This window comes from Podarcis raffonei, chromosome 8, assembly GCF_027172205.1.
Source record: "Podarcis raffonei isolate rPodRaf1 chromosome 8, rPodRaf1.pri, whole genome shotgun sequence".
Taxonomy (NCBI): domain Eukaryota; kingdom Metazoa; phylum Chordata; class Lepidosauria; order Squamata; family Lacertidae; genus Podarcis; species Podarcis raffonei.
The window spans coordinates 28,271,006-28,295,127 of NC_070609.1; the positions used below are offsets into that span (position 1 = coordinate 28,271,006).

Genomic DNA, 24,122 nt, shown 5'->3' on the forward strand with positions numbered 1-24,122 from the left:
GGACTCCTGAAGAGAAGGTGGATGTCAGCTACCGGGAATCTAGTTGAGGTATAGAGGGTTTCAAAGACCCACAAACAAAGCTATACCACCTGGATATCATCATGGTTCACATTCAGGAAGTGGATTTCCTCACCTCCTAAGTTTATCATGCAAAAACAGACTTAATACTCTGTTCTGAGCACACCGCAGTAAACATGGATCATTTATTGGAAAGAACCAAATTCTACTTTTCTTTAGAACAAATGTTATCAAGATGTGTTTTTTTTAATAAAAAAATGCTAACAGAAGAGAGGAAAGCGCCTTACAACATATTTTAGGGAACCAACAACTTCTGTGATAAGTACCTTTGCCTTGGTTCTTAATAAACAGGCAAGAATTAAGATTTATTCTGGTAAAAGAGCAACTGCCTTTATTCTCCACTATATTCAACTTTACATGTGCATCAAGAGTTTGGGGCAGCCCATGAAGAAAGTATAACTGGCCCAAGGCCAGCCAGTAAATTTTAGCACTGCATGAGCTTTGAATGGGACTTACTGGTCCACCTCCAACACTGTACCCCTAAAACCTGGTCCCAAGCAAAGACAGTCTTCACTCACTAGTAGGACAAAGTCCTGCTTAAGCTTGAAGTGGTACAGACTCCCTTGAATCACTATAAATAAGGGGTCATTTGGACTGGTGTTAGCAGCCAGCCATTATTGGTGGCTTCTTCTTTCTCTGTGGCTTCTGACAGATGTAGAGAACTGAAACCAGTATAATTTTTCTGCTGTGTATTTGGCTCCAAAGAGTCTCAAGCAAAAGCGATTCAAACTGCTTCTGAATGTTTCCATAGCCTGGTGCAGAGAGACTTGAACACACTCCCCCCACCACGTATGTCAGATAATGTGGAGCGGGAAGAAAAGCGGTTTCCGACACTGGGCATAAAGAGAGAGGTCCTTCCCCACTGAGATCCAACACAATTCCCAGCAAATTTGCATGTAGTCCACAAAAGCTTGTGCTGTAATACATTTGTTCAGCCATTAAGGTGCCACAAGACTCTTGGTTTTAGCAAATTTGGTAGAGCTGATGGTTTTATAGATAAAATAGAATCCAACATATACTTCCCACCCACCCCCTCCATTCTTTCATTTAGTTCAACCATAAAAAGTATCAGCTATGTAGTGTTACGGAAAATATCTGGCATCTGAAGGTGCTACTTTGCTGAAAATTGCTAAGGTGGGAAACACAGTGTTAAGAAAAGGCATAACAAACAAGGCTAGCCTTATTTGTCAAGTCTAGGCAGCTGGGTGGTCAACACTTTTCCTGCAGCACATTCTTCTCCCTCCCCAAGAAGTAGTAGGAATAGAAGATTCAATGCAAAGGGAGAGAGGGAAGGAAGGAAAGCTCAGGCAATAAGCAAGCAAGCAATTCCAGCAGAAGCTCACCAAAACCTGCTAAATCAATGTTCTCTGCAAGAGTACCAAAAGGGGTCTGAAGAGGGCTTGGGTGGTCAAGAAGTAGGACAGTTGAAGGGTGGGAGGGCTGTAATAGCTCAGCAAAGAAGACTATGTAGCAGGGTGGATAAAAAGAAAAAAATGGATTTTTTTGAGTTAAATCGGATTTTTAAAATAAAATGCTTTTGGAGGAAAAATATTTCTAAAGATAGTTTTCTATTTAAGTTACATTATACTCTAAAGGCTATTCATCAGGAAAGAAGGATTTGTGTTAAGTTTTTAATGTGTGCTAAAACTCAGACTGTTTTTTTTTAATCGTTTAACCACATCAGTTAACAAACATGGATACATATGCTATAATGTTATTGTTTTAGTTAAATAAATTGTTTAAATTGTTATTGAGGAAATGATTATTTTTCTCCTTCCAATAAAGTACAGCAGAAAAGTTGTCCAAATATAAACAATAATTTCATAATTATTTGTCTATGTATTTCTAATAGTATAACCAAATTAGTAATTTTTGATATAACTGTAAAAATTACTCTGAAAATTTATTATTCCAAAAATGAAACCTTCATTTGGTTGTAAATATTAAGATTATACCAGCAAGAATGAGTCTTTCTGTAAAAAAGTGATTTAAATCAAGTCTTACTGACTAGTGATTTAAATAGTGATTTAACTTGATCTGATTTAAATCAAATCAAATCCACCCTGCTATGTAGGGGCACAAACCAGTCTGAGCCTTTAGGAGGGAGGGAATGGGGAAAAGAAAAATGGGATATATACTTCCAGACCTGCGCAGGGGCACATCTACACTGTCACTGCTGTAGGGGGTGGCTGTGCAATTTTGCATACCACATCCTGGAGAATCCAGTTGAGGAATCCAGTTGGCTGGACAAGACGTGCAACACTCTGGTGCTAAGCTTTATGAAGAGCCATGTGGATGTAGGACCCTTCCTGGCTGTATGAATCCTGCTGCTAGAGATACAAGATAAACACAGAAAATAAATCCTGCACTTGGGACAGCCACAGCTGAAGACAGAAACAGGCTAAGAAAAATTAGGAGACACGGGCCAAAGAGGGAGTCAGTCCATAATCTGCAGCTTCCTAGTTTGCATTTCATAGGTGCAACGAGCAGAAAGACAACCTATCACAGTTCCAATTTTGTCTTTTGCCTCATGTCAATTCACAAGAGTACCTTGAAATTCAACACACACAACTATGGCATTTCTAAGGAAAAACAAAAATCACAAAAGCAAACCTGTTTGGAAATTTGGTTCTATCACCCCAAACCAGTTTGAGATTTTTCTACTGATAACAATGTACATTGTACATTACATTTATATTTCATCAATATATTACTTAGAACATCATGTTACTCAGATCATGTTATACATCAGCACACAAAAATATACATGAGACTCACATACAAAACCATGTGGTAACCCATATAGAGATGGCAGCAGCCAAGTTCCTTTCTGCCTTCTGAACACCAAGAAAATGGTAACACACATTCCAAAAATGGCACCTTCCTAGTATTCTAGGACTTGAAACCCAGTGGATTTGCTACATCTTGGGAGTTAACCTTAAAATTAAAGTGCTCTTCAAAACGTTGGCATCTATAGTCTTTCTGATGCGAGACGACTACAAGAGAAGTCTTTTGCCGCTATGCGTCACACAGCAATGCAAACATTTACCACTCACTGCTGTTGTCAGAGAGCCTCAAATTCAGTAGTGCATCCCACCCCCTACCTCTAGCGTACATTCAAGAGTTTTTGTTTCATTTATTAATGTGGGTGGTGGATCCGGGCGCTTCGTCTGCACTATCTTCTGTTTGGGATTTTTAATTTCATCTTCCTCTTCTGTTTCACTTTCGCACACATGGACGACGACACTGGGAGTGGATTCTGTTCCTGCATGAAGCTCATACTTCTCCCCTAGAGGGTAGGACAAATTACAGCATTATTGTATCAGCATGGTGGACAGAACACTATAAAAGCTGTGTGTGTGTGTGTGTGTGTGTGTGTGTGTGTGTGTCTATATCTATATATACATCTATACAGTGGTACCTTGGGTTAAGTACTTAATTCGTTCCGGAGGTCCGTTCTTAACCTGAAACTGTTCTTAACCTGAAGCACCACTTTAGCTAATGGGGCCTCCTGCTGCCGCTGGAGCACAATTTCTGTTCTCATCCTGAAGCAAAGTTCTTAACCTGAAGCACTATTTCTGGGTTAGTGGAGTCTGTAACCTGAAGCGTATGTAACCTGAGGTACCACTGTATATCTATATATCTATATCTCCCCTATTAAATTCTAAACAGTGTATCAAAACTACAGGACAATTTGAGTAGAAATGACCTACTCAACATCACTTGCTCCCAGTCCCTTTTTTGCCTCACAAACAAAGCAACTTCCAACTTGTGGTGCCAACAACCAGCACCACTGGGGAGCAGGAAATCAATCTGCTCAAACTGTGCAGAATCAAATTTTAAACAATTTCATTCCAACTTAACATCGTAAGTTTTGTGGTTATGGAATTCCGTTTACATTTTGTACCAAAATTATTCTTTTTACGTATAGTCCTTTATTGAAGTCTATTGCAGACAGAAAAGTTCACAAAAGTTATTAGACGACTGACGTTTATGGTAGCCCCCTCACCCCTCAGTCATATTAGTCATTTGTGGTCCCAAAACAAAGCAAAGTTTTTTTTTTAAAAAAGGTTTCCTTTCATAGTCATCTCGGGACCATTTTTACGTGTCACAGGTTACCAGGCAAGTGGCAATTTACAAGCCTGCTGCTATCATTTTTTTTTCTAATATAGAAATGGAGAAAGCAAGGCAGAAAAAAGCATTCCTACCAGGGCCCAATTTTGAAACAGCACAGAGCAAGTCATAGTTTATCATGGGAGTGGCATCTTCACTTGGCTTCCATCCTACTGGTGGGGATGCAGGTGGCGATATCAGGAACTGTTTGACAGGCTGTGGTGGCAAGAGGTAAGATTTGTCTCCCACTTCATTGGGCACCTGAACCTGAGAAAGCAAATGCAGTCAAAACAGTAAGAGGAGGACATTATTCTCTTGGAAGATAGTTCTTAACTGTTTTTCTAGCCTAGCCACACAATTAAAAAACCTCTTTCACTGACTGGAGAAGGAATCCAGATACTAAACGCGCAGTTTCCTTCCCTGTAGCTATTTTAGTTAAACATTGACCATGCCATCAGTATAGAATACATTGACTAAGCTCTTCTCAAATGCCTACACTACAAATGCACTATAGAATGGTTTTCAGTTCTTAGCTCATCCATTCTTCCAGTTGGGGAGGCCACTACCATGCACTTTTACAACCAGGGATCTGCTCAGAGCTATCCACTGAATCACTGGCTAAGCAAGGAATAGATCCCCAGCCTCATGACTAATGAAATGACTACATCCAGGGTCCTGCATGTGCTGCAATTGTGCGTAGGGACAAATATCGTATGCGACTGCAGTATTTTCTTCTTTACAATAATGTTTCTAGCTCTTATGGCTGTGAAGTGTATGATTGATTTCTGATGAAATAAAAAAGCCAGGGATGGCCAAACAAGAAGCCCAGTGGTGGTGGGAGGGAAGGGGAATAGTCATGCCCTGTTTGGATTCTTACTCCTCTTCTTCACTACAGAAACTAGAATAAAATTAACACAAATAGTAGACAAAAAAATGAATAATTGTATGAAGTAAGAGAAATGCAGGTCACAGGAACAATACTTTCTAAGGGTAGAGTTTTACATTGTTTAAAAAAAGCATTGAGTGCATAGAGCCCTGACCCTCTATAGTGAAGTACAGCAGCTCATAAAACATCTGCAAGGAACATACTGGCTTGTGTACATTCCTTTCTGAAAGGAAACCATAGCCTTATGGCCACCAACTGTTCTGGTTGGGGTTGCACTAAATAATATATAATGTTTGAGAATTCTTGGAGACTGGCTGAGGTCCCTGTAGACTGGAGGCAGGCAAATGTCTCCTTAGAAGATGATGTGATTATTAAGGCCCAGCATAGGTTTTTCAAAAACAAGTCATGCCAGATGAACATCATTTCCTTTTTTGATAGTTACAAGCTTGGTGGGTCAGGGGAATGTTGTGGGTGTCGTGTATCTTGATTTCACTAAGGCTTTTGACAAAGTCCCCATGATATTCTTGCGAGGAAGCTGGTAAAATATGGGCTGGATGAGGTAACTAATGGTTCCTCTTCATCCAGAAAAAGGTGACAAGTGGGGTGCCACAGGGTTTGGGCCTGGGTTCATTGTTGTTCAATAACTTTATGAATAACTTGGATGTAGGGATAGTGGGGATGCTCATCAAATTTGAAGATGACACCAAACTTGGAGGGGTAGCTAATGCCACAGAAGACAGCATCGGGATTCAAGATGGCCTTAACAGATTGGAGAACTGGGCCCAAACTAACAAAATGAATTTCAATAGGGACAAATGTAAGGTTCCACACTTAGGCAGGAAGAACCAGCTGCACAAATATTAAATGGGGGGGGGGACCCCTGGTTTGCCAGTAGTTCATGTGAAAAGGATCCAAGCTTAACATGAGTCAACAGTGTGGTGCAGCAGCAAAAAAGCTAAAGAGGAGATATGATAGCCATTTTCAAATTTCTAAAGGGCTGGTCACATGAAAGATGGAGAAAGCTTGTTTTCTCCTGCTCGGGAGGGTAGGACCTAAACCAAAGGATTCAAGTTACAAGAAAGGAGATTCTGACTAAACATCTGACTAAACTTTCTGATGGTAAGAGTTGTTTGACAATGGAATGGACTCCTTTGGAATGTGGTGGACTCTGCTTCACTGGAGATTTCTAAGCAGAGGTTGGATGGTCATCTTGATGGTCATCTATAATGTCTCTTGCTTGTCTGGATGTAGAAATGAGACTATTCTACAAAAGGTAAAAATTAAATTTGTTGCCTGCTCACTTTTGTCTCTGGTCTAGAACAGAACAGGTCAAAAAGACAGGAAGTGTTTGCCATCACGTGTTTAAATTGCTACTGGAAAAATACATGGAAGGCTTAATAAATTATCCACAAGGGCTAAGATAGATAAGGTGCTTCACACCTGGATAATATGGAAGAGAGATGTCACCTTGGATAGGAAGATAGGATACAAATCTCAATAAACATGCATGCATACCTGGGCAAAATACAGCTTGAGTTTTTTCCCATTGAAGTCTGTCTCATGAAGTTCTATTCGTGCTCTTGCTGCTGCTTCTGGATTGCTAAAATTTATCCTTACTCTTCTAAAGCTTTTAAATAGCTGGAATGTAACATGATCATCGTAGATTGAGAAGAGAGCTTCAAACCGTTCCTAGGGATTGAAACAGAGCATTTTTGCTGTTAAGGTTCCTCAAAGTTTACTACTGCAGGTTAGCACTACAAAATCAAGTTGGTAATGTCAAGCTGGTAGAGTTCTACCTACACCTGCATTGAGCATCAGTAGAAAAACAAAACCAACTGCCTCATATTTATGTAAATAGGAGTTATATTCAACAAAAATTTGTATGTAATGTAATGCTTGCAGGGCCATCTAGTGGTCAATCTCAATGTCTTCTACATACTAGGATATGAAAAAGGTGCAAAGTGTTTTACAGTTAACTAGCTTTTTCATACTTCAAAACAAAGTGGGGGGGGGGGGAATTCCACCTTCAGGGTTTTCCTTTTATGGATTTTACATTCACAATGAACTTTTCATTTGTGACAATTTTATAATCTCATTTGCATGCACGGGGATCCTATGAAATAAACCACTGAAGCCAAGAGATAGTGATTTATGGTAATCAAATCTTTTCTCAGCCAGGGATTTGAATTCTGGTTTGACAGAACCTTAATCTTGTGAAGTGCCCCTGAGGAAGGCTGTCATCAACTGAAATATATTGATCATCTTATTGTTTCACAGCGACTATTACTACTGATAAAGTTTTATCTTTCAGTGATATTTTGAGGCTTTGCCTCTTCTTTTGCCTCCTATTGTTGTTTTTGTCTTGTCTACCCCCTCCTTTAACAGGGATTAGACTAGTGGATCTCAAACTTTCTTCTCCATGCCACCTGTTCAGAATAAAAATTTGTTCGTGCCACACCATTCCTTTTATTGGTAAGACATATACTGAAAACAAAAAGAAACAACTAGCAGTGCTTGATTTATAACATAGAACACAACTACTTTATAATATGATCATGGGGCATCCAGAAAGTATAAAACAATGCAGATACATAAGAAGATGAATCATTCCCAAGTATAATTATAAACAAGCCTCTTAAATATGTACCTTAAGGATGTATAGAAACTCAATGAGGTGTGTGATCTTACTTTTGCTGGGTAATCATATTTATATTAGGTCTAATTTGAGACAAACTATCATCTCCTCATCAACACAAATAAGCCTTTCTCTCTTCTGATCTTTCATATTTGTCAGAGTTGAAAATCCCTGTTCACAACAATATGTCATGCAGAATTGTAGAAGAATAGCCAATGCTCTTGAAGAAAGACATGGATACTGTTTCTGGCTGTACACTCCCAAAAAAATCTTATGATATGATACGATACCACAGTGGAGTATTTAAATCCTACTTGGATTGTCCCTGAATCTTCCCGCCACACTTGCCATCCTCTCCTGCCACACCAGTGTGGCGTGTCAGACCATTTGAGAACCCCTGCCACAGCGATCAGGAAGAACCCCCGCTACCAAAAGTCTGGCCGCCATCCCATCACATGGCAGGGAAACTGAGGAGGCGGGACTTTCCAAGGACACCTAAGTGCAGCAATTCGTTGCTGCTGGTGGTCAATGGAGTGGGGGGACAATCTTGGATGTTGGGACTCCCATTGCCACTAGCGTCACTCCTCTGGTACTTAGAAATGGCCGCCAAAAAAGGCCTTGAGGATCGCATGTGGCCTGCATGTTGGACCACCCCTGCTGTAGATGAAAAGGCTAAAATAAGTTTTTTAAAATGGATGGAGAATTTAAGTACTAAGGCCTTTCTCGAGAATAACTTTTTAGTAAATAATGTGATTGAAAGCTAATAATATGTGTTGCGTCCACGCTACTTACATGGGAAGGCAACTGATAGTTTTTTTAATGCTGTAGAAGAACTGGTATTTTTAAAATCAAGCTTATTCATAGGACTCAGTAAGCCACCATCCCTCTGAATGAGTTCAGTCTCATTGATGACCTTGTATTTCTGCTGACTGATGACTCACCAGGCAGTCACAATAGTTTCATCTGACTCATATTTTACTAGAAGTTTAGAACTAAACATGAGGCAGCTAGAAAAGCTGCAGGGATCTAGCATTACAATTCATACATCCGATAGTGTCAACAGATGTAGATATTTACAAAACATTGCTAACAGGCAGGCAATTTGTACATGTATTCCTATCATTATTAATTCAACTTCTTACCCACACTTCACTACAAGCTACAGCAATTTAAAAATGCACTACTAAAATCAGTTTAAAAGCAATAGAATAGGATGGGTCCTAAAAACATTTGTCAGATGCCAAAGGCCAGGGTAGATACGTGCAAGTTCAGCACATGAGGGAAATTGCATAAGGTACCAGATGTACCTCTGTGGTGAGGGAATTCCACAACTTAGCAGCTGCCACAGAAAATGCAGTCTCCTGGGCTGCCAGTCCCCAAATTGTGAGGACAGTGAAACAAGAAAGCCCCCTTTACATGTAGATGTTTTAATATGGTTAGTGATGTAACAGAACAGTCCTACCACTTACTGGCATCATACACACAGGTCATATGTTATGCTAGTGATACGTGAATACCCTCCTGACCCTGTGGGACACCCATGATCAGAAAAATGGTGTGGGGGTAAAGAGTTAATCCAGGGGTGGGAAACCGGTGGCCCTCCATAAATTACTGGACTACACCTCCCATTATCGCTGAGCTTTGGTCATGCTGGCCGATGTGAGTTGGAGTCCAACATGTGGAGGGCCACAGGTTACCATTCTTGGGTTAAAAAACTTCCCTGCCTGCATTTCACTTAAAATTGAATGTCAGGCTAATGAATCAGAGAAGGCAACAGAGTTGAAGCTGTGCATTTCCACTCCATCATCTGTGGCTGCTTATTTTGGAAAGACAGAATTGCTGGTGGATCCAGATGTATGAAATGTAGAGACCAGGCATCACACACGCATTGAGCAAGTATACAGACCTTGCACCAGACAAGCATGATACACATTCACTAGTAGATGAAATATTCTTTTATCAGGGATTGGGTAATATTGCTCCATAGAAGAAGCCAGCATTAGATAGGAAACACAAATAGTATATAATCACACCATTAGTCCATCTTGCTCAACACTAACTGCACCAGGGTTTTCAGCTTGAGGGCCACATGCTGGCTGGGGGGAGAGAGACAAAAGTTGGGCAGAGCAACAGGTGTGATTCACTTTTTTAAAGCAGGCTACATTCCAGACACAGGGAAGTCTGAGGTTTCTATCTGCTGCTCCTCCATTTCTCCATCCAAACAAGAATAAGTAATTATCACCGTTCAATAACACATTCCAACCAGGCAAAAAACAAAACAAAACTTGAGAAGGATTTGGAGCATGGTCAGTGAGGGACATGGGTTGGAGAGGGTCACAGGCCTGATGTTCCCAATGCCCAGTCTACACTAACAGGCTGCAGCACTTCGAAATTTTAGTGAGAAGACAGGCTGTACAGTGGTACCTCGGGTTAAGAACTTAATTCGTTCCAGAGGTCCGTTCTTAACCTGAAACTGTTCTTAACCTGAAGCACCACTTTAGCTAATGGGGCCTCCTGCTGCCGCCATGCCGCTGGATCACGATTTCTGTTCTCATCCTGAAGCAAAGTTCTTAACCCGAGGTACTATTTCTGGGTTAGCGGAGTCTGTAACCTGAAGCATCTGTAACCCGAGGTACCACTGTAGTGGCAAGACATAAAAAGTCAAGAATTCTGCTTAAAACAGAACAGCATGCAATAGCAGTATTGTTGTTGTTGTTTAGTCGTTTAGTCGTGTCCGACTCTTTGTGACCCCATGGACCAGAGCACGCCAGGCACTCCTGTCTTCCACTGCCTCCCGCAGTTTGGTCAAACTCATGCTGGTAGCTTCGAGAACACTATCCAACCATCTCGTCCTCTGTCGTCCCCTTCTCCTTGTGCTCTCAATCTTTCCCAACATCAGGGTCTTTTCCAGGGAGTCTTCTCTTCTCATGAGGTGGCCAAAGTATTGGAGCTTCAGCTTCAGGATCTGTCCTTCCAGTGAGCACTCAGTAGTAGTATACAAAACTCTTTAAGCCAGAATGGTTACACTATGGCTCTCCAGCTGTTGTTGGACCAATTCTTATCAGCCCCAGCCAATAGTCAGGGACCGGTTTTATGTCCAGCAACATCTGGAGGATCATAGGTTAGCCACCCCTGCTTTAAGCCAATAAAACTGACCTCTGCAAGGATGTTTAATTTTATAATAAATTTAATTCAAGAAACTGTTAGAAGAACCAGCTAAACAAGGTAATAAAAACCTCATCAGAATGCAAAAAAATCCCATCCAGCAACATACTATCTTCAATATACCACACTAGAAATAAGCACCTTTTAAAAAGATACTGAACTATTTTACTTCCACTGGGTTCAAACTTTGAAAAAGAAAGGTCTACTAAGAAAACAACTCACTCCCTCATGAGAGCAGGCATCTTTTAGTTAGTTGCATTTACCATCACCCACCCAAGCAGCAATAGGAGTGTTATTACATCAGCTATTACATAATTCTCTCTTCTATCCAAGAGCTGTTAAGTAAGCTGCTTTTAAAATTATATGCATATCTAATATGACAACATGTTGCCAGCTCCTTTTCCTGGGGATGGAAAGATGCTTTACTTTTCCCCTGGTGTATTTTGGGCCCCAGGAATCTAAACACACACCTATTGAATATGCCCTTGCTGGAACCACTGAGGCAAAGAAATTCTCATTTATGGATGCCTAGGGCTACTTGCTGCCAAAAATAAATATCTTATTTCACTATTTAACCCCTTTTAAGCCATAGAACTCTGGCACAGAAGGGCCCCCCAAGGTCAGGGTTTGGGGGCTGTGAATTGTAAATTGAGAGAAGTGCTTGCAATAAAATAAAAGTATGCAGTGTAACACACAGCACTACATCATCTCCGGTCACATTTGCCCAAGATGACCTTGTGCAAAGGAGGCACAATTTTGTTAAGTCACCATGTTTTTCAGAACGTTGGGAAATGAACATGCAGAGGCAGCCAAATGAATAGATCAGGCTTATGGGATAACATATCAGGCAGTTACTGAGATGAGATAATAAGGATTATAGGAAACAAGACCAAAATAATCATACCGGGTTATTTTTGCAGTGAAGCATTCCCGGGATGGGTCCCTGCCTCCTTTGCTTTATGCAGTGAGCCAGAAACAACAACTGCACAGAGCTTGGCTACATAGCAGATGAGCTCTACGCAGAATGCAAGGCAGGAAGAGATAAGTATTTCCATGATGGGGTCAGACCTGTAAGTATCCATGATTTTCTAGTAAACTAGAAATCTCAGATAATGACCAGCTTTGAAAAAATAATAAAATGCAACAGTTGGATTGACAAGACCTATCCACCCACAGGTTGGAACTTCTGTAACCTGCTTAAATATATATTTCCCTCAAATTTAAAAATCAAAGGATGTTCAAAATAAGCGGGTCAAACATAAGAAAAAATAGTTTCAGAAGGTGGTGTAGGTTTAGCTACACAACACATCCAATAGTTGCACAGCACATTTTCAGCAATAAATAAATATTTTCAATAAATATTTTCAGCTTTTTATTCTGCTCAATCCCAGATGCTCTGTGTGGATTACAACACTGTATATACAACAAAGAAAAGCAGACAAGTTTTAATCTCTGCACATGACCTACTCTCAATTCCCCTTTCCTTGTGTGCATTTTTTTTAATAGTTTTTTAGTTTGATGATAGGACCAGCTTCTCTTTTTCTCCTTCTTCAAACAGTAGCTAATAACATGGTTGGGGCGTGGCACTCACCTGATGTCCTGGCAGCTGAGTCGCCACTGCTTTCTGGGAAGGTGAATGGCAAAGCAGAAGGAAAGAGGTCATGGTTCAAATGTACTGGCAGGAACACTGGTGCATTTGCCCCACACCTACCTCCCCGCTGCACTGCAGGAGGCAGCAATGACTCAGCTATCAGGCGAGGCAACTCCCACCACCCCACCATGCTGTCTGCTACTGAAAAACACACAGATACTCCCACCCAGGCTTGCTCCCATGGCCCTATGGTTTGAGAGTCCTCTCCCTTTTTTATAAACTGCTGTTTGTTTTCCAACCAAGCAATTTTATGAAATTAATAAACACTAATCCTAAAACATCTGACCCTGAAATTATAAGCATTCAAACCCCACCCCACTGCAGTTTCGAATGTCACCTTTCTGATGCTTATCTCTCACTCTAGAGAGCTCTTCTTCATTTAGATAGGATGCATAGTATATCTTCCCTACTGGATTCCTTTCCTAATCTTTTAATGCCTCCAAGAGCCTCAAACAGAGCAAAAATACCTCCCATGCTAGACTACACTATTTCTCCTCCTCCTCCTCAGCAGATTAGATTTCCTTTCTAACATGGGGTGTATGTGTCAGCACTCACCAAAACGACTCCTTTTGTATTCTTTAATACTACCATATTTAATCTGGTATCTGAAACTGTCAGGTTTAAATTTCTCATAGTGTAATCTTATGCATGTCCACCCATAAGTATGTCCCAGGTAAGAGTGAATAATACAAGACTGCAATATAAGACTGTGCATAAGACTGAATGGTGTTATGGAAACATCTCCATAAACAGATGTGAATATTAGTAGCTAACATTATTTCTGCAAAACTGAATGCTGATCAGATGTTAAAACTAACACCTGATATATGAGAAATTAAGAAAAACTGGTGTTTATTCAACATTCAAGGCCATTTTAGCTCCTCTGTCAACTGCAAAAAAGAAATCTGAAACACAAGATTGGAAACTGTAATTCAGAACAATATAATTCAGCCTGATTTGTATCTGAACCATATTATGAACAGTTTTAGTCAGTGAAATTGTAGACTTGCCATTCTGCTTAAAAGCTTTTTTTTGGGCATCACAAATATCAGCCAGCTGCAGAAGCTACATTTCAGTTCCAAGAAACTATGGTTTTTCGGAGCAGGAACAAACAACAAGCTCCCTTCTCCCTTCTTGTGTGCCCAGCTGCAGATACTTCCTGATTTTTTAATCAGTTTCCCCAGTTAAATCGTGATGTCCCAACAGAGAAACTGTGGTTTAAACACTCCTTACAAACATGAGGACAGAAGGAAAAGATTTTTTGGGGGTGGGTGGGGAGTGGGACCACATGTTCATTACTTTTGCAAAAAAGGATAGTTTGTTGGAATGGAAATAGTGTGTCTGAACCCAACTAACACCCGCCAGCTGATGGAATTCTGGTCAACCTAAATTACTGCCTGTGGGGAGAAAGAGGCAGGGAATAGGAAGCAGGCTGCCAGAAGAAGAAGAAGAAGAAGAAGAAGAAGAAGAAGAAGAAGAAGAAGAGGAAGAGGAAGAGTAGTAGTTTGGATTTTATATCCCGTCTTTCACTCCCTTTAAGGAGTCTCAAAGCGGCTAACATTCTCCTTTCCCTTCCTCCCCCACAACAAACACTCTGTGAGGTGAGTGGGGCTGAGAGACTTCAAAGAAGTGTGACTGGCCCAAGGTCACCCAGCAGCTGCATGTGGAGGAGCGGAGACACGAACCCGGTTCCCCAGATTATGAGACTACCGCTCTTAACCACTACACCACACTGGCTCTCTGCCTGGGCTTTTAAAACTTTGATTCCAGAGTCTAGATGTTTACAAATACTTACCCAACAACTGTTACACTCAATTTTATTGTATGTTTGCAATTTTAAGATATTCTGTTTGAAATAGATGAAAGATAAATCCAACTCTAGGGAACAGTATTAAGGCTATTTAAATTGTGATGAATCGCATTTTAAACAGACTAGAAAAAGGAAGACACTAAAAGGCAAGTCTTTATTCCTTTTTAAAAAATCCACATGAGAGATCTGTAGCACACAAAGCTTATCTAAAATCCAGTATTTCACACAACACTTGATACCAGCAGAAAAAAAACCATGTTTTGTCAGCAACACATATTATAAAAATGTAAATCTATATTAATCCAGGAACACATTCAGCCTTGCACAGAGCTGTCATGGAAACATGCCTGCTTACGCATGATCTACCTTACTCTAGGACTGCCATGACAATGAAAAGTAATAATAGTGTTTTACTCCCTCTACATGAATAATATCTGTTTGTTTTAAAGAAAGATGACAGAGAGGGAGAAGAATTTAAAAAGCAGTTCAATATTTAAATGATTTTGAGAACTTTAGGATCAGATCTCAATTACAGCATTCACACTCCTGGAAGAGGCCTATTTGCTTATACAAAACCTGTTTCTTCAAAGCATTCTATTCCGCCAAAATTATAGGAACTTAAAGTGACACAGAGAGAGCCATTCTAAAATGCTATAGAAGCTAATCTAAGTTCCAAGGCATATTCTAAAGCCTGGTGTGTGACTAATTCAGCAGCTTTGATATTTTCATTATCTGCCTTGGTTTTCTTCAGAAAGAAATGTGCAGCCTTGCTGTAGGCAACAAGGTACTTCATGCAGGTGAGTGAGCTGGCTAAGGGTGTGTGTATGGAGAGCTCCATCCCCCCTTTGTGCCCAGCACGGTAATGAAATAGGCTCTGCCAGCCCTCAGCAAGCTATTAAAATTCTGTGGGGATATTTATGAGGCTTGAAATGTTGGATACCTCATAAAAATTGTTTGCAGAACAAACTGGCCTTCCCGTGTTTAAGGTTGCAATCCTATGAATGTTTTCACTGGTCCAAATCTCAACAACTGCAGCAAGGATTGCATAGGATTGCAATGCATAAACCATACAACTGCTGCTCATTACTATAAGCAATGCCAACTCTGTTTCTTGATTTACATAGCAATCGCAATCTTTGCTTTCTAAACAAGTAGTTAATAAAAAATTATGAGCAAGTTAGATGAAGATTTTGAGGTAATCTAAAAAGCACATGGAGCTTCTGCAAGAGTGGGTTTATTTACAAGTATCCATACCTGGTACATGTTGTCCTCTCCATTGAAATGAAGAGGGAAATTCTACATGTGCATTCATACAATATGCGCTTAATATAAGAAGGAGCTTCTCTGTTTAATCTGGGAAATGTTTATCATATCTTAGTGAGGAGCAAAGGGACTGTATGTGTGCCCATAAAACAAGATAGGACAGGCCAAACCACTCTTATGCGCATGGCTGATTTAATAAGTAGTACTTAAAACACCATGCATTTGAGGATCTACTTCTTATTTTTTTCCATATTATTTTTTGGGTGGTAGTGTTTCCGTTGCAACTCAGTAGTGGGTTCCAATGCAGACCCACCAGTTGAACATCCAAGCTGTAGAAGATTCTTCCAGACCACTGTTTGGAACTAAAGAAAAGCTCAGTACAATACCAAACATTTCCCATTCACTTCCCTTTCTGCATAATTTATTCTTATCTGGCCCCTCATAAAAAACAAAGCAATATCATATGTGTATTTGGGTCGTGTGAACTTAAAGTTTTCTGTATCAGATAAGTTACCAGTGTAAGATATAAAGGCACACTTTTTTTACAGGCATTTTAATAGATCAACACTAGTTTGGTCCATGTCTTACCTTTTGCTCTTGAACTTCAAACACTGCTTCATGAACACTACAGGCGAAGAGTGAGGTAGGCAGGTCACTTAAATCCATCATCTCTTCCAAGTCTTCTTCATTTTCTCCAAAAATCATTTCTTCCTCTTCTTCTAGGTCACTGCTGTAAAGATCTGACTGACTGTCACTCCATGCCTTCATTGTATCTCTAATCATTGTCCACTCAAAGCAACCTTCCTTAATTTGTATTCCAGACTTGAAGCAGGAGTCTGCCTAAAGAGAAAACAAGAAAATTGTACGGTACTGTTTTACTTGAAGTTTTAATGTTTAGTTATCATGTGCAGGAAAAAGATCTATGGGAAGGTAGTTTTTTTAAAAAAACCTGAGACCATTCTTTCAAGTGTGAGAACTTTTCATTTATTTGAGATTTCTGAATTGCAGGGGGTTGGACTAGGATGACCTTTAGGATCCATTTCCAACTCTACAATTGTGTTTCTATCTATTCAGATGACTGATAAAATATAGTTTTGTATGAAGCTTTATCACTATAGTGGCCAAAATAGCACTCGCAAGCAGCTGAATGACATTTATTTGTTCTGTCTCTAAAAGGACAAGTTTTTCCAGTAAGCAAGTTCCACAGAAACAGAGCTACCACTGTGAACACCCTGTACCTTGGTCCCTCCCAAGTTTGCAGCCAGAGCTGAGCCTCACAGATCTTGATTACATATACTAGTCAGTGAAGAAACCTAGGATGCTGAACAAGATCACTTATTAGTATGCTGAGGCTGCAATCTGATTTGGAAATAAGTGCTACTGAACAAATAAGTTTTTATTTCTTACAAACAATCAGAGGAGAGAACTGGAGAGGCTGGAAGTTGTTTAGTTGCTTTGTTAATGAGGCACATGGCATATCTCATTTGGAACAGCAAAATCAGTAAGCCTGCAGGAAAGGCTGGCAGGGCACTGATGTGTAGGGGCAAGTCTGGTCCTAGAGTCTTGGCTAGCAAGGCCCAGGCCAGGCCAAAATTGCAGACCCCTCTGAACATTACAAACTGTAAAAAACTTTACAGAAGTACTTACTATTGGTGTGTTTAACAATGAAAGTTATTCGAAATGCGTTTGGTACTATCAGCTTAATAAATGGTGTTTGTAGAAGCTGTGCGAATAGCTTTCAATAATATTCTGCTGGCTTCAATTTCCAAGGAAACAATGTTTAGGAAAATAATTAAATATTTAGAAATATATTGACTTAATCAATATTTCTGCCGGGTGCATTAACAGTCAACAATGTACATTTTAAAGTATTGCCCAAATTATATCAGCCAGCTGGATATTCTCTAGAATTACAAAATGAAGATATATGCCTCATAAAACATACATATACAAATCAATAATTCAGTGGAGTTCCACACTTAAGCTTGAAAACACTTAAAAAGTAGGGACTTCTCTGCTCCCCAGTCCTTGCCACATTCTCAAGGTGCCTTACCACAATATTATCAGTACTCCAATAACTAGTCCTGAAGCAAAAAGAACACAGGACACGGCAAAGAAAAGAAAATATATTTCAAACTCCTATGGCCTTCCCTGGATCACAACAGTAAGTTAGCTACATTGTAGTTGGGGCACGTCTACACAATATATATCAGACTGAAATGAGAACAAGGCATGGCATGCAATTTTATCCCTCACTCAGCCCTGTTGCGACGCATGGCTTCCAGCAGGGATTGTGGGGGCTTGGTTTGTGCACGGGGGAAAGAACTATATGAAGTAGTTCACCCACAGTGCAGGAATACATATATTAGGGAAAAAGAAAAAGGTAAATCAAAATGACTATATATCTAGAAAATCAGCAACTTTTGGTATAGCAGCCATAAGCCCAAAATGCGCCAAATATCTAAGATAGAGCAGGGTGGAGTAGGAGGAGAAAAGTATCAGAAATATTCAGTTATATACATAAAAGTACAGTGGTACCTCGGTTTAAGAACAGTCCTGTTTATGAATGATTTGGTTTATGAACCCTGCAAAACAGGAAGTAGTGTTCCGGTTTGTGAACTTTACCTTGGTCTACAGACAGAAACTGAATGGTGGAAGGGCACCAGCGGCGGGAAGCCTCATGAGGGAAAGAGCGTCTCAGTTTAAGAACGGTTTTGGTTTAAGAATGGACTTCAGGAACGGATTAAGTTCGTAAACTGAAGTACCACTGTATATTATAATGGTTGGAAACGGCCTTAGGTTAAAAATATTAGATGGCCTTTAGTCAGTCAACAAAAGTTTCAGGAATGATACAGGAACTACATTGTTTGTAAGAGAGAGCAGAAATAAGTAGCAGTATCATCATTCCGTAGACAGGTGACTTCACAAGTCAAGTCCCCAACATTTCAGTTTGGAAGATGAGTAGGAAAGCAGAGCAATGAGGAACTTTCTTTAAACCATTATATTTAAACCAATTATATGCCATTTAACTACAGTAGGTTTTTTAAAAAAAATATTGGCGTTCTTTCTGCTTAGAGGCTAACTTTGCACGAACATTTAGTGCTCAAGAAGCAGGACCCCGCAGCCAAAATATTTACTGCATATTTGTTTTTTATGTTAAGCACATAATGTTTGGGTGGGGGTGGTCCACCTGTTAACTGAGAAATTTAGTACAGAATTCTAGAAACCCGATTCAGCATTGCATCTTCCTTAAACTGAGAGGGGAGGGGCACTGATGAAGAAGGGAACACAAACTGAAATAATTTGCTTAAAGGATCAGGCTACGATTAAAGAGCAGCATTTTCTGCTTTCTGTAAACACTCTGTCTTTACAAGAAGGATTGCAAAGTGACATTTTTAGTAAAAAGACCTTCAACAGAAAGAAATGCTGATCTACGAAGAAATCTACAATGCAGCAAAATACATTGTGTTATCCGATGAAAAGGAGGTTACAGCTACAGTACAGAACAGAACACTAGCTTCAAGCTTTATGGGCTGCTGAACTGAGATGACATAAGTAACCTTACATGACCTCTGTTTCAGTTTTTCCATTTACAAACAGATAACAATAGACTGACAATTGCAAGGTTCTTAAAGAGAACCACAACCCATGACTGGGTACAAATTGGCTCATGAACTTTTTGTTCTTATAATATAACAAAATGACTAATAGATTGAATCAAGAGGTTGGAATTTTATGCATTCAAAGATTGCCCGTAATCTTTTTGCAATGAAGAACTAAAAACTGATGGAACTGCTTTGAGCTGAGGACTGGTTGTGCAAACTGTGTGAAACTGCATCAACAGAAAAAGTAATAATATACACAAAGGAGTTTTGAAATTAAATGGTTCATTGTACTTTTAAGTTTTAAAAATCAGAACCATGTATGAAATACAAAAGTTTTGCTTAATGACCTGATTTACTATTTCTCAGTAGAGAGATTTTAAAAGTAAAAAGGCACACAGAACCTATGTGTGTGTGTGTGTGTGTGTGTGTGTGTGTTGAAGCACTGAAAGCAAACATATAGCATTGCTGTGGTATTTAATATCCCTTATTATTTAGCAGCCTACAACTATCATTATAACATGGTTTGTGGCCACTTTCTTACTCATCTTTTGGTGGAGTGGGTTGAGTTATACCTGCCTCTGTGTGTGTTTTACCTTTTATTCTGGTTTTTATACTTGGTTTTAATGTTTGTATCAGTTTGCAAGTTGCTTTGGGACACTTCTTGGGAAAAACAACAAAATATAATATCAACAACAATGAAAGAGGAGCTTTAAGGAGCTGTTCTTAGGCTTACATGGAAAGATATTCATTCTATTATTTATTTAAAAATTTCACAGAAAAACAATTTAAATCTTTGACTGAGAAAACAATGCACATGTCCACATTTAAATTTAAGATAAAACAGTCTTCTAGAAAAGGCAAAACCTTTTTTACCCAAATAACGCATGAGCAAGTGAGTTTTCATAATCTATGATGTAATGTGGTAAAATTATACTTATTTCCTTCTGTAACAATACAGTGTACCATTTCTCCGAAGAATGTTTGTTTTACATAAGGAAATTTGTAAAACTGAATCTGTTGTTCTACAGAAGATGCTGACAGAAAAGAACAGAAAAAGTATTTTTAGGGTAAGAAAATAAATTGCCAAACATTTTTACTGAGCATCTTTTATTTGCATTGCTAGAATTAAAGCAAAAAGAGGATTTTATAAAAAGTAATGGTGGGGATGAAGGCAAACACTTACTAACTAAAGCGGTTTGAAACTTAGGCTGCAATCCTAAACACATAGGAACAATCCCCTCTGAACACAGTAGGGCATATTTCCAAATCACATTGCAGAGAATTCTGCTTTTAATCTACCACCGCTTAAACTCTGATGTTCATGACTTGGGAAGGCGAAATCTGTAAACTGATGAAGCAGAAAAATAGAAAAATATTTCCAAAGTTAATTCCTATGCTACAAAATGCAAGCTTACCCAAACTGCAAAGGACAGATACGTTGGTATATGAATGCAAGTAGCTTGATGTTAAAGATTATTTTCCATTTCCACTTTAAGGCAAACATTTACCTTTTGGATCCACATGGAGGACACAGAGAATGAACGCACGGGTTCCTTTAACCTGCGTTGTGCTGACAAACCCATCCACACCAATCAATGAGGAAATTATACATTCTAATTGAAACAAGTCAAGAACTCCACCTCTTCCCTAATGGAAACATTATCCTCCCCACCCCATCCATCACCACCACCACCACCTCCTCCTCCTCCTCTTTGGATGAGGAGAGTGAATTATCATTCTATCAGAAGTAATGGGGAACCTTGGTTTCTCAGTCTATGAATAAGCAGCAGTGAGAATTCCAGAAAGAAATTAGAAATATCTGCTGCCAGTTTAAAACTGTGGTTTGCTTTAACTATGGTTTCAGAACAAGCAACAATCTGGAACCACAATATGATCCTGGCTTGATGTCACTAAACAAGCCACAACTCTGAGGGCTCATCCACACCTACTGTCTGCCCTGTCCTTTACTGGTCTGTGTCTGAGTGTGGTGGTTTGGGGGTTTTTTTGTTTTTTATTTTGCCCCATCACTTTCCCCAGGAAAACCTGCTCTTTAATGCTGAATTGGAACAAACAGCAATTAGGGTTTTCTACAGATTACAGAGAACATTAAAGAGCAGGTTTTTGCAGGGGAAGTGGTGGGGCAAAAAAAATGTGCTCGGACACAGACTGGAAAAACGTGGACCTGTGCCTAGAAAGTATGGAGGAAAATTAGTGTGGATGAGCCCTGAGATTGGACATCACAGGGCATCAGAGCGAGTTTAAAACTGGTCACAGATGCTTCTAATCCCCTCTTCTAGCACACAAACAGGAGAGGGGAGTGGGTAAACCCAATACTTGCCATGGCTCATTCATGTGATGGAGAAACCAGTTTCCCATCACACCGGAGGCACACATAGTGCCTTTATGGAACAGGGGAGAAAGTACAAGAAATAAGGGCTAAGCCAACAAGAAACATAGATAAGAGTGACCGGTGGTAAATGAAGTATCAATATGGCAGGTCTAAATGGTGTAAAGAGCACAATAAAAAAAATGAAAAGGAAGGTGGACAACTGGAAGAAAGGAATGACTGGCTTAGCAATGGAGAAGGGCAGAAAGAAGCAATAAAGAGCAGCAATGATGCACATGTAACAGAAAGGGGATAGAAAGGTTGGTGAGAAGAGATGGGGGGACAGGAATAATAGATGTGTGCAAACAGGCAAGGCAACAAGTTGCTTTAGAAGCAGGGGAAATAAACAGGATAAGAAATGCCTGGCAGAAGTAAGGCCAGAAAACGCACATTAAAAAGGAGCAAGGCCAACGCAGAGGAGAAAAATGAGGAAGAAAAATAATTGGTTCTGGAGCTGGCGAAGGGGAGCATTGGTAACATATTTGTAGGAGGCAGTAAGGGGGAGAGGACAGAGGCAGGTGCTGTTGAGAGGCAACAGTAGGGAATAGGTGAAGGCATCACCCCCTTGCAGACAGAAAAAGGAAAAAAGGGGTGGTGACAGTAGATTCTTGAGTTGGGGGGTGGCAGAAGGGCACAGCTGCCCACATAGGGGCAGGCCAACATCTCCTCTGGAATGGAATAGTAGAGGATTCAAGGGGTTTGATATGAAGGGGGCAGAAAAGGGAGCCACCAGCACTGGGAAGAGGTACTAAGAATTGACAAAAAGAAGGGCTTAGGACACAATGCCCTTCCGAGGTTGAACAGGAAGCAGAGAAGGAGGACAGACACAACAGTCTCTTGAGCAGGTGATGGTAATAAGAAGACTCCCTTGCTAAGATGGACCACATCAGATGTCCACCTATTCCAGCTTCCTATTTCCATCAGTGACCAAGAGAGGTGCCTTCGGGAAAACCCACAAGCAGAGCATGAAAGCAGGAGATAGCAGCCTCCTCCTCCTCCCTGTCGTCTGCCCCCACCATGTAGTAGTGAAAGATACACTGCCTCTGTCCATGGAGGTTCCAATTGCGTGACGGTGCGCGCATTAAATTAAAAAATAAAAGAGGAGGAAGCAGAAACGATGTTGATAACGAACCGCTCACAGGGGTTGATAAGGATCGGTCGAGGTGGGGGGGGGGGAGGGTCCACAGAAATGGGGCACGGGGGGGGCTAGCTTGCAATAATTGGGGGAGGCGTTCATGGACAATAGAGGGTAAGAAAGGAGAGCAGGAGACCGGGGTTCGATGCAGGGGAAGCAGGCGAGAGGAGGGCGGCAACGACTCCCCTCAGACCAAGTGTGGCGAGGGCAGCGAAGGACAAGGAAGCCACACCCGGCATGGGGGGCGGGGAGCTTATGGCAAGGGGGAAAGGGCAAAAGCGAGGGCAGAATGGGCTCCCGGGTTCCCTCCGTCCGCACTCACCGTCTCCTCCACGTCGGGATCAGAGCCGCGGCCACCGGCGCCTCCCTGCTCCTCTCAGGCGCCCCTCCGCCCCGCCCCGCAAAGAGGAAGGCGAGCTCAGGGCCAGCCAGGCACGACCAGCCTGCGGATCGGCAGCGCCTCGGAAAGAGCCCAGAGAGCCCCTCCCTCTTCGCTGCTGCTGCTGCTGCTCTTCCTCCGACAGAGAGCGCGCCGCCGCGCCCGTGCGCAGCTCTCGAGGACGCGCTTACCAGTTTTCTTCTCGGGCATGCGCGTCTCTCTCTCCCACTTTACTTGAGTGAGTGACCCGGATAGAGGAGAAGTTGAGGGCAGGGGGGTGGGAAGGAACGGGTGGGAGACGCGCGTTCATCCCCCCTCCCAGTCTTCTCTGTGGTTGGTAGCCTAGGTCACGGGGTGGAGCAGAAAAGGCGGGATTTTATTTCCCCTTCAGCAACTCTTCCCCTCAGTGAGGGAGGTGGAGTGGAGGAGGGTATACCTCAGTGGTGTTCAACTGGTCCAGAGTAGAGACCTGCCTCCCGACTCCCAATGCACAACATGAGACCCATTTTCACACGTTCATTTTTCACTTATACTTAATGGCGCTAATAAGGCGCATTATCTCGAAATGGCAATTCACAGAAGGACATACATGGTGTTACCTTAGCATCTTCATCTAATGAAAACTAGCAAGGAACTGCCCCCCTCCGCAACCCTCTTTTCTGGTTGCAGGGAGTGGAATAAGGATGATGCAGTATCCCTGCTCCTAGCTGCAGCCTAACTTCTGCCAAAAAACAAAACAGTAACCCCACCGCCACAACACATCTAAAATGTTAATCAGCCCAAGGCCTGGTTGAAGAGGGTAGTTTTCTGCCAAGAGAAAAGACCCACTCTCCTGTTGCCACCCTCCAGACTTCTTGTGGGGGAAGCACAAGGGCCTCAGACCATGATCCTATGTCTGGATAGGTTCATATGGAGACAGACAGTCCTTGAGGTATTTCAGTCCTGAGCCATTTAAGGCTTTATATTTACAGGTCAAAATCAGCACTTTGAATTGAGCCCAGAAATATTGGCAGCCA

General features: G+C 41.0%; 1 protein-coding gene across 3 annotated transcripts; it reads right to left on the reverse strand.

The window, feature by feature from the left end:
• Nucleotides 1–273: 273 nt before the first annotated feature.
• On the reverse strand, nt 274–23,388 carry RCAN3 (RCAN family member 3). Of its 3 annotated transcripts, XM_053398776.1 has the most exons (6): nt 23,050–23,388; nt 20,390–20,554; nt 16,190–16,441; nt 6,593–6,766; nt 4,287–4,458; nt 274–3,367 (listed from the first exon to the last, which is right to left on the reverse strand). In XM_053398776.1, exons 3-6 carry the CDS (start codon nt 16,382–16,384, stop codon nt 3,159–3,161), a joined length of 750 nt encoding a protein of 249 aa, XP_053254751.1. In that variant the 5' UTR covers nt 16,385–16,441; nt 20,390–20,554; nt 23,050–23,388; the 3' UTR covers nt 274–3,158. The 3 variants fall into 3 exon arrangements, with proteins under 3 accessions (XP_053254751.1, XP_053254750.1, XP_053254749.1); XM_053398775.1 differs by lacking the exon at nt 20,390–20,554 and having other exon boundaries at nt 16,190–16,437; XM_053398774.1 differs by lacking the exon at nt 20,390–20,554 and having other exon boundaries at nt 23,050–23,387.
• Between the last annotated feature and the right edge of the window lie 734 nt (nt 23,389–24,122).